The 11701-nt window shown below is 35.5% G+C and overlaps 1 protein-coding gene across 1 annotated transcript in view; it reads right to left on the reverse strand.

The window, feature by feature from the left end:
• LOC149783120 (uncharacterized) overlaps positions 1–11701 on the reverse strand; it is a 13702-nt gene continuing 2001 nt past the window's right edge. Inside the window, exons 2-3 of the mRNA XM_089931339.1 lie at positions 7551–7703; positions 1–5045 (exon numbers count right to left, since the gene is read on the reverse strand). Of these exons, the coding sequence (XP_089787465.1) occupies positions 4798–5045; positions 7551–7703 (401 nt within the window). The 3' untranslated portion in view covers positions 1–4797. The remainder of the gene's footprint in view (positions 5046–7550; positions 7704–11701) is intronic.

Genomic DNA, 11701 nt, shown 5'->3' on the forward strand with positions numbered 1-11701 from the left:
TTCTAAAAAAAATGTGTTTATTACTGTTTATTTACAAAATGGAGGGTACACAAAATGGAGGATATAATGAGATATAGTTACAATATGGGAACACAACTCTTAAGTTTTACTGGGGAATGGTTTTTAATGGTATTTTTCACACCATTACTGGCTATATGGTGCTGATGAAATGGGAGCTAACTCTTTTCAAAGGACACAGTGAACCTTGCAATTCTTGTCGAATCAGACTGACAATCTAAGAACTGAGCTACCATAGCTACCATCCCAAGATACAGTCTCCTGATAAGACCATTAAAACCTACATGTTAATCACTTTGATATGTTTAAAATTTTGTTTTGTACAGACTCCTAGTAATTGTTGTCATATACCAATATAAAGGGTTCTGATCACTAATGACATGTACAATCAATACAAATTCACTTAACCCTCAAAAAAAAAGCATTTCAGATCCAAAATGTCTGGGTTTCATCTTAAGGTCATTCCTTGATTTTCAGCACTTTTTAGGATTGTGGAATGCTCTGAAGTTGTCTGAGAAATGATATGCATTTGAGTGATCGACAGTTGAGTTACCAAACCTGTACTGTATACATATGGAGTTTTCTTCTTCCTCTTTCCACATTTGTGCTTTGTATTACTGTATACATTTTGTAACCAAGGATCTCCTTACACATGCTTATGATAAAAACAATGATATGGTCCCAATGCATTCATCTGATGAAATCATGAATATCAATTAAATTAGGGATCTTGAAAAAATACAACTAATTATTGAGCAAGTCTGACACTTATAACGAGAAAGCATGAGATTCTAATTTCTATAAATCACGATTTTTATCAAATTCAAGATTGATTCAAAAGTTTTAGCTCAAAACCTCAAAATCCCCAAATGAGTAAAATCTCAACTACTGACTGTACTCATGTACTCAACACACAAAAATCCCTTTCCCCACCTCAGTGATTTAACTTTATTCACATGACAAGCATGCATTTGTCCAATTATTATGTTGAAAAGGAAAAACAAAGCACTTTCTACTAGCAAGGTATACGTGATATAGATATATTTACACATTTCTGTACATACAATCAGTTGTTATTATTTACAAAAAAATATTATATATGCCTTTTTTTCTCCTTGGAAGAGAAGCATAACTCTGCACAGTATTAATTATAATTATTAAATCTGTCCTCTTAAATGCTCCTTTAGTAACAAAACCCCATAAATATTCCATTTTCTTTTATATAAATATTTATTTGACAATTTTTCACAACCAATCCACTTTATTTTTTTTTTAAATTAACATTACACATATGTTACTATTACAATAATATGTAAATAGCCGACTTTATTCTAAAAAATAAAAAATAAAAATATTGGATGGGAAAAATGAAAATGAAATAATAAGCCACAGAAATTGTATCTTAGCAGCGTTTCTTTTTCATTCCCCCAAATGATGTTGAAACAAAAAAATAAAATCAGAAACTCACAAGACATGATCTACTAGGAGAAAAGAATTTGTAGGAATTCACAACTCGGGTTCTTAACTTCTTCCATACTGTTTAATTGCTGAGTATTGAAATTATATCACATGTTCATGAGAAACTGATTTTCTAGCATTAATATTTCTTACTTTATCCCATATCCATGACACCATTTCCTCAAGTGGAGTAAGGATAAAACCTTGATATGTTCACTATGTTTGCAGTGTTGTGGATCAGATAATCCAGGACCTTCTACTGTATACATATTTTGTTTTCACAAAAGAAGAGTAAGTGATGACCTTTGACTTGACCACAAGGTCATGTATATTTTATGGCACAGCCAAGAAATGTAACCACATGTTTAATTTTAAGATGGCTACCAAGGCAGCCATTTTGGAGGATAGATCAGAATCATTTAACAAAGGACCAAGAAATGTCTTAAGAGAAAACATAAAAACGTCCAGATGGAATAGTCATAAAAGGTTTTCCATGGTAACAGCCTGTCTGCACTATTTTCATTAAGGAAAAATTATATATTGTCAAAAAAACCTTCACTACCAACCTCATGTTGATGTCATCATTTTTTGGGGGGATTGAGAGTTGAGATGTGAGTGAACTGTAAAGTCGAGTACTTTTAACCAGTTGTTTCCCTGGGGCACCTGATATCCATATAGTGACAACAAGATTTTTAAGATGCCTGCCATGGTGGCCATTTTTGGATGTCAAATCAGCTCCATTTTCATATACAACCATTTACATGTCATAATTAATCTTGTTGTGAAAACCACATGTTGATCTACTATCCATTCAAGAGGAGTAGTGATATAGGATACACGAGGCACCATTTCCAGTAAGGACAAACTAGACTCTGGGATCAATGTGAAGTTTTATTACAATCTTGACTCTGGGATCAATGTGAAGTTTTATTACAATCTTGACTCTGTAATCTATGTGCAGTTGTATTACCATCTTGACTCTTGGATCAATGTGAAGTTTTATTACAATCTTGACTCTCGGATCAATGTGAAGTTTTATTAAAATCTTGTTTAAGAGTAGCAATAACAACATAATGGATGAATAATTGGCCATCATAAGGTCTTCTGGTTTTGACAATCACAGCTAAAAATAACTATCCAACAAAATGACACACACTGTTGTTCATCCACAAATTTTAGAAACTGTCTTAAATCAATTCAGTTTGATTTTAATTTCTCAGAATTTTTATCAATCTGATTTTATCTGATAACGTACCTTTCAGCAGCTATAATAACATCAACTGCTATGAAGATTGTTTTTAAAAACACAACAGATTACTTATAAAAATGTTTCAAGTACTAAGTACATGATTCCTGTGCTAATAATAATTTACATACTTCGACATGATTTTATATACTGATGCATCTTGAAAGTGTTGTTAAGGCATGTTATGGAGCAACAATCTTACAGACTGGTTGTAAAGGTATGTAGCAACAATCTTATAGACTGGTTGTAAAGTTATGTTTCAGCAATCTTATAGACTGGTTGTAAAGTTGTGTTATGGAGCAACAATCTTATAGACTGGTTGTAAAGTTATGTAGCAACAATGTCATAGTCTGGTTGTAAAGTCATGTTATCAAGCAAAAATATTATGGACTGGTTGTAAAGTTATGCAGCAAGAATCTCACAGACTGGTTGTGAAATCACATTATGTAGCAACAATCTTATGAACTGGTTGTAAAGTTATGTAGCAATAATCTTCAATACTGTTTGTGAAGTCATGTAATGTAGCAACAGTCTTAATGGGTTCTACATGTACTTAAAAACACATAACAAGTCCTTGATAGCATGGGAAATATACTGGACCATCTCCCACAATGCCCTTACCCAGGAAACCACTACCTGGGTACACCATTAAATAATTTATTGTCTACTTGATCTTATCTCTTATAATAATCATGAATGATATAAAAGCAATGTACAAAACAAGCAAATTCTTTATAAAACAAAATATATCTGTGCAAAGTATTATCCTAAAGTTGCTACTAAAATAAGTGATTACTACTATATACTGTGCTGTACAACAAACAAAAATTTATACAGTTCTCATGAACAATATCAAAAGAAATGTTGTACAATGTCACAAGACATTCCCTGAATATGGATAAGCATTTTTTAAAACAGTCAGACAAGTTGATCGATTGTATATTTTCGAACGGCAAAGAGGTGAATAAATTTGAAAGTAAATTTACATCATTCTTGTTAAGAACCAATTCTTTACGGAATGTTAAAAGAACCCATTTAAACAGGGCTAGATTCGTAAGCTCATTCACGTCACTATTTTATTTAGTACTCGGAAGAGACAAGTAGTTTTTCTAAGTTACTTGTCCCTTGGACAAGTGACATTTACAACTGGCATACCAGTCATGTTATGTTACTGAGTGACATACAGAACTATGATTTCGTACCACTGGCATACCAGTCATGTTATGTTACTGAGTGACATACAGAACTATGATTTCGTACCACTGGCATTCATGTCTATATCAACATGTACATAAAATCTTATTTGCAAAAATAGAATATGCACAGTGTCTTCTCTGTATTTCACCTGTGGTGGTAATGAGCGCTGCAGAGTGTAAAGTGAACATTGTGAAATTTCCTGTCTCTGGCTGAACTCTTCTCACCACGTTTAAATTTCATTCATCTCCATTTCATGTGTGGCTTCTACCTGATGAGGTTGTGTTGATTCCCTAAAAATCATGGGTCATTATTCAATTAAGTATGGTATTCATCTGCACAGCCCAACTCCATTGATAAATGCTGGAAAATGGTCAGTACACTTCAGATGTACTGTACATTATTGGAAACAGGTTAGAAAATAATTAGACAAAAATATTGTTTTCAAAAATTGTTTTAGTTTAACACATCAATATTTCTTAAGGACTTCTATGAAGCCACTTGTCCACAATAAAGTATGCTTAAATAAAAAATCACTTCTGCAATCTACAATGCCACTTGTCCATGATACAAGTATCTTAAATGTTTACAAATCATTTCAGGAATTTACAAATGACTTTTTTTATTAACATGAATAAAGCCAGTAACAACGAAGTTCTGGAAAAAGTTTTGTCACCAAACAATTTATCATACTGACTATCATTTATACGGCAAGGTTTTTATTTTATTTGCATTCAAATAAAGTTTAATTTGTGATAAACTGTAAGAAAATGTGTTAACAAAAGAGAAATATATGACATCTGTGTTGTACAACAAAAACTGGTTGATGTACCACATGGTTTAGAAGTCTTTTGTAGCATATGGTAAATGCATCAGAAGTATCAGTAGTTTGGTGGTGCCCTTTTCATTATGTAGCCCCCCATAGGCTCTCTATTTTCCTTTCGTGCCTGAGCTTTGAGTCGAAGAGAGTCAACCAGCAGACACATTCCTGCGAAAATGGCAAAAAATCCTGCTAAGACTACAAGGCCAAAGGACCAGGAAAGGAAGTTTTGGTCTGGTCTTGTAAGCCACTGCCTGTCTGTGTCAGACTGTACACCAAATATAATTACTGAGATGGCAATCAGTAGACCTGTGGAAAGAAAGAAATTACAATTTTACAAAATAATCATATAGATTTTACAATTACAATTTAGAATCTGAGCCATAAAAATATAAATATCATTTTCTGCATGGAGTTTTGATGCAATGTATTAAGTATTCTGATAAAGATTATTTTACATAGCATAATAACAGAGTAGAGGAATACAATTTCTCACATACCTTTCTGTGTATGGTTGTATTTTCCAGTGTACAACAATGACTGAGGTTATCTTATATTATAAAACATGGCTGCTGCCTTTCATGATATGACTGTTCTTTCATCACATTACTGCTGTCTTTCATCACATGACTATTGCTTTTTATCACACGACTGCTGTCTTTCATCACATGATTGTTGTTTTTCATCACATGACTGCTGTCGTTAATCACATGACTTGTTTTCCATCACATGACCATCTACTGCAGTTATGGTGCAAACAAACTGGCAAAAACTCCTGAATTTCCATCACCATTAACTAAATACAAGATTTGTTCCTTAAGTTGGGTAGCAGTTGAAGTTAGTGTTTGCCACTGAATGACCTAGCTGATTTTATAGTCCCATTTTGATTAGAAAAAGCCAATGTATGTAAAATTTATCCTTTTATAATTATTGATGAAGGGAAAATCAATCCCATCTGAGTTGATGACTATATATACATGTTTTATTTTTAGGAATTAGAGTGGCATTTATTTTCCGACCCATTCACACTTGTATTGTTAGACAAGTTATTTTTTGTACATAAATTTAAGCTCAATTGATGCACAACTTGCTAATTACAGTCCTATTCATGGTGGTACAGTACAACATCATAATGTTAAATGGTACAATTCTGCCAGATAATAATGATATATGTGGTACAGTACAACATCATAATGTTAAATGGTACAATACTGCCAGATAATAATGATGTATGTGGTACAGTACAACATCATAATGTTAAATGGTACAATTCTGCCAGATAATAATGATGTATGTGGTACAGTACAACATCATAATGTTAAATGGTACAATTCTGCCAGATAATAATGATGTATGTGGTGCAGTACTCGCATTGATACAATGTACACTGTACAATATTCACCCATTATGATAAACACGATACAAGAACACCTCATTATAATGTGCATGGTATAGTGCCCCTTCATTATAATGTACATGGTTCAGTTCTCCCTCATTTTAGTGTACATGACACAATACTCCCTCCTTATAGTGTGCATGATACAATACTCCCTCATTATAGTGTACATGATACAATACTCCCTCATTATAATGTGCATGGTATTGTTGTTGTTGTTGTTGTTGTTCTAGGGTTTAACGCCATTTTTCAGCACAAGATAGGCTATATATGGTGGCCAGTATAACTGGTGGAGGAAGAACCATGGAAAACCCAGGGAAGAACCACCGACCCACGAGAAGCTACTGGCCGGCTTTCCCACGTACCCATGGCAGCTGAGCCTTGGACTTGAACCCACACAGACAGAGGTGAGATGGCAGTGATCCAGAATGGTGAGTGCTTTAGACCACTCGGCCACTCGGGGCCCATGCATGGTATAATAATATCTCATTATGATGATGTATATGGTACAACATGTCATTATTATAATGATGCATATGAAATTATACTCTCATTATAATAAAAAATATGGTAGAATACTGTCCCATCATAATGATATACATAACTGTACAATACTTCCTCATTATAGCTATGCATATGGTTGTTGTTGTGGGGTTTAATGCCATTTTTCAGCACACGATAGGCTATACATGGCGGCCAGTATTAATGGTGGAGGAAGCACCAGGGAAAACCCCAGAAAGAACCACCGACCCACGAGAAGCTACTGGCAAGCTTTCTCACATACCCATATTGGCTGAATCCGAGACTTGAACCGGCGCAGACAGAGGTGAGATGGCAGTGATTCGTAACGGAAAGCGCTTTAGACCACTCTGCCACTCGGGGCCCCTATGCATATGGTACAATAAACACATTATAAATTATATACATGGTAAAATACTCCCTTGTTATAATAATGTAATGGTACAAGACTCCCTCATTGTAATTATGTACATGGATACAGCACAATAGTCACTCATTATAATTATGCATACTGTACTATACTCTCTCAATATAATGATAATGTACATGGCACAATACTCCCTCACTACACTATGATCAGTTGAACAATACTTCCTTACAAGACGGTAAGTTGTATATAGTATGTTACTCGCTCATTAAAATGAAGCATGTATTTCAATATTCCCCCATAATGTTGTCCACAGTACACTACACTGCCATTTTAATACTGTTTATGGGAGATAAAAAGTATATCACTTTATAATGAGAGTGTCTTATAATGAAGTAAACTATACAGCTGTAAACATAACTTCAATGAAATGGAATCCAAGACAGTACCCGTCTATAACAGGAACTTTTTTATAATGGTGAGAAAGGGCTGGATATACATGTTTTTTCAAAGTAATGTAATCATAACTTACCAAGTCCAAACATAAGGAGGCTGTTGGTCAGCTGTGTGGTGGCAGCCCGACGATCTGGACAACATCCAATCATGAAGAGAAGGGTCATGATTGTAGTGACCACTGTTAGGATCAGAACAAGGGTCATGATGATCTGTACTGCCAAGAACCAACCTGAAACACAAGTTTTTAAACCATTTTCATTACTGCTCTAAAGGATGGCCACTTTCAAACTGTTGGAAATTTTATCCTTTTTAAAGATTTACATTTTATGTACCTAGCCTTTAAGCAAAACAAATTCTCTAAGATTTTTTCCAAACTGGTGGTGCATTTTCTTGCGTTACCTAAACTGAATGTTTATCCCCAAGAAAGGCTCATTATGTTGAAAAGTATTGAAGAAGTACATCACTAATTGAAAATAATTTAATACATGAATTAGTATTGTAAATTCATCCCATTTGCACAGGCTGAAGGTCACAGACTTCTCTCATCAAATGCCAGGGCTCAAAATTAAGGTCAGTGACTTTGCCAGTGGACTGCTAAAACCAGAAGCTATTCATAAACCATAGGTGCAGTGAAACTTCCATCAGTCACCATGATAAAAGATGACAAATACTCTTGTCAGATGTATCAAATAAAGTGTTAGACACCATCCCATTTCATGGCTAAATGATTTGTTTACTGTATTAATTTACTGCCTTACAACCTGCTAAACTAGAGAAGGTACAAAAGTATCCCTCAAAAGAAATGTACAGGTTTTGTTCCACCAATAACGTAAAAACCCTGTGCTAAATGCAAAAAGTTAACTGAGAATGAGCAAATCACATCGATGTATGTAAAATTTATTCAACTCCCGAATCAGGGGGTAGGTGCTATGAAATACACTCCAACTGTTGCCTGGGTCCAAGGAAGTTGTTGTTGTTGTAGGGTTTAACACCATTTTTCAGCACATGATAGGCTATACATGGTGGCCAGTATTAATGGTGGAGGAAGAACCTGGGAAAGCCCAGGAAAGAACCACCGACCCTCGAGAACCTACTGGCAAGCTTTCTCACATACCCACATTGGCCGAATCTGAGACTCGAACCCACGCAGACAGAGGTGAGATGGCAGTGATCCGTAATGGACAGCACTTCAGACGACTCGGCCACTCAGGGCCCCCTCCAAGGAAGTAACAATGGTTAACAATCAGTAACGGTGTACCTATGTATATGGTGTTGACACCAATATCATGATTAATTCAATATTCTCCTCTAGTTCATCAATCAGCTACATGTATGGAACTAACCAGAGTACTACAAACTTTGAATGTTTCAATTTCCAGAAATGTTGCTTTAAAGTGGAACTTAACTGCCATCTTAACGTTTTGATGGTGTTTTCTGGTCTCTGTTAAACCAAGATGGACATAGGCATACTAGCACTAAATGAGATGGAGTTTTAAATTTTTTGTGGAAAAAAATTATTTCAAGAGTGCACGAGTCAAGATCTGGAAGACAATGGACAAAAATTTAGGGGAAACCCACAATCCCTCTTGCAAAACTGCAGGTGCAGTGCACCAAATACATGACTGCAACATGTCTGGGGCTTATCCTTAACTGACAACCCACCCCCACTTTCTCTGCAAGATAAATAACATACCCTATGATATTTTTCGATTTTTTTAGTACTTAGAACTCTTATGGCAAGAGCTAGAGTGATAAATATGTACCAATAACAATTAAAAAATTTTTATGGTTACTAAAATCATTATGGGGCAGATTTATCATTCAAGGCAAGTAGATATTTACGTATGCAACTTGGGCTTCTTGAAGTTCACTTGCCTTTGGAATATGGGTGAGAAAACTTTGGGGAGGGGGAACAGTGAAGTCAAAATATACATCTGTTTTAAAAAGCAACAATTCCTTGTTAAACGTGGAAGGGCTTCAAAAAAATGTTGCTTGTAAAGCAAACTCAGATCAATTATACATCTTCTGTGTCAATATGTAGTGGTTTATGCATCTTTTGTGTCCATGTCAATATGTACAGTCATTTATGCATCTTTTGTGTCCGTGTCAATATGTACAGTGTAGTGGTTTATGCATCTTTTGTGTCTGTGTCAATATGTAGTGGTTTATGCATCTTTTATGTCCATGTCAATATGTACAGTCATTTATGCATCTTCTGTGTCTGTGTCAATATGTAGTCATTTATGCATCTTCTGTGGGAGTATCAATATGTACAGTCATTTATACATCTTCTGTGGCAATGTCAATATGTAATCATTTATGCATCTTCTGTGGCAGTGTTAATATGTACAGTCATTTATACATTTTCTGTGGGAGTGTCAATATGTAGTCATTGATATATCTTATGTGGCAGTGTCAATATGTACAGTCATTTATACATTTTCTGTGGGAGTGTCAATATGTAGTCATTTATGCATCTTCTGTGGCAGTGTTAATATGTACAGTCATTTATACATTTTCTGTGGGAGTGTCAATATGTAGTCATTGATATATCTTATGTGGCAGTGTCAGTATGTACAGTCATTCATACATCTTCTGTGGCAGTGTCTTTATGTAGCAATTTATACATCTTCTGTGCAGTGTCAATATGTACAGAATCATTTATGCATCTTCTGTGACAGTGTCATTATGTTTGTCATGTACACATTTGTGGCAGTGTCAACATGTACACTCATTTATACATCTTCTTTGACACTGGCAGTATGTAGAGTCATTGATAAATCTTCTGTGGCAATGTCAATATGTACAGTTGTTTATACATCTTCTGTGGCAGTTTCAATATGTACAGTCATTTAAGCATCTTCTATGTCAGTGTCAATATGTAAAATCATTGGTATATCTTCTGTAGCAGTGTCAATATGTACAGTTATTTATACATCTTCTGTGGCAGCATCAATGTACAGTCATTTATATATCTTCTGTGGCAGTGTTGAATATGTACAAAGTCGTTTATACATCTCCTGTGGCAGTGTCAACATGAAGCTGTTTATACATCTTTTGTGGCAGTGTCAATATGTTGTTGTTGTTGTTGGATTTAATGCCATTTTTCAGCACAGGATAGGCTATATACATGGCGGCCAGTATTAATGGCGGAGGAAGAACCTGGTAAAACCCCAATAAGTACCAGTGACCCACGAGAAGCTACTGGCAAGCTTTCTCACATACCCACATTAGCCGAATCCGAGACTCGAACCCATGCAGACAGAGGTGAGATGGCAGTGATTCGTAATGGAGAGCGCTTTAGACCACTCAGCCACTTGGGGCCCCCAGTGTAAATATGTACAGAGTCGTTTGTGCACCCCAAAAAGATAATATCCAATCAAAGTTGAAGAAGTCATACTTTGTTTTGTGGATTCAAAGTATGTAGTAGAACTGAATATTATTGCTTAAAGTGTGTGTTTGATTCAAAATTTTAATGTAGCTTTAACAATTTTGTGTGTGTGTGTGTGATTTGGATTTTTAATGCAACTTTAACAATGTTTCAGTCAGATCACTACGATGTCTGCAGTGTGAGTTTATAGTGATGTCTTAGCACTGGGGCATCATGCTGCAGATATGTAGCAATTGTCCCATCCAGTCACATTATCCTGTCACTAATCCGAACAGTGGTAACACTAACTTCTTAATGTTGAGTGCAGAGCAAGGCAGCTGTTAGTACCATTTTTGTATGACCGCTCTGGTGGCCTTTTGGTTAGAGTGTCAGCTTCAGATGTGGGAGGTTGTGTGTTTGATCCCCAGCCAAGTTTTACCAAAGACTTACAAAAATTGTACTAACAGCTGCCTCGCTTGGCGCTCAGCATTAAGAGGTTAGTGGTAGGACTTGTCGGCCTGGTATCAGGATATGACTGAAAAATTGTTAAATTGACGTTAAAAATCCAAACCACACACACAAAATTTGTGTAAGTCTTTGGTATGACTCGGCAAGTGACTCTCTAACCACTAGGCCACCGGATTTAACAATTTTTAGTCATAATGCTGCAATGTCTGCAGTATGGCCATTTAATAGTGATGTCTAGCACTGTGGCATCATGCTGCACACATGCAGTCACTTGTCCCACCCAGTCACATTATCTTGACAACAGGCTGACCAATCATAACACTAACCTAATGGTAAGTACCAAGTGAGGCAGCAGCTAGTAACATTTTTATGTCTTTGAAATCCACATG

This window comes from Sinohyriopsis cumingii, chromosome 14 (genome assembly GCF_028554795.1).
Source record: "Sinohyriopsis cumingii isolate HCF-2022 chromosome 14, ASM2855479v2, whole genome shotgun sequence".
NCBI lineage: Eukaryota > Metazoa > Mollusca > Bivalvia > Unionida > Unionidae > Sinohyriopsis > Sinohyriopsis cumingii.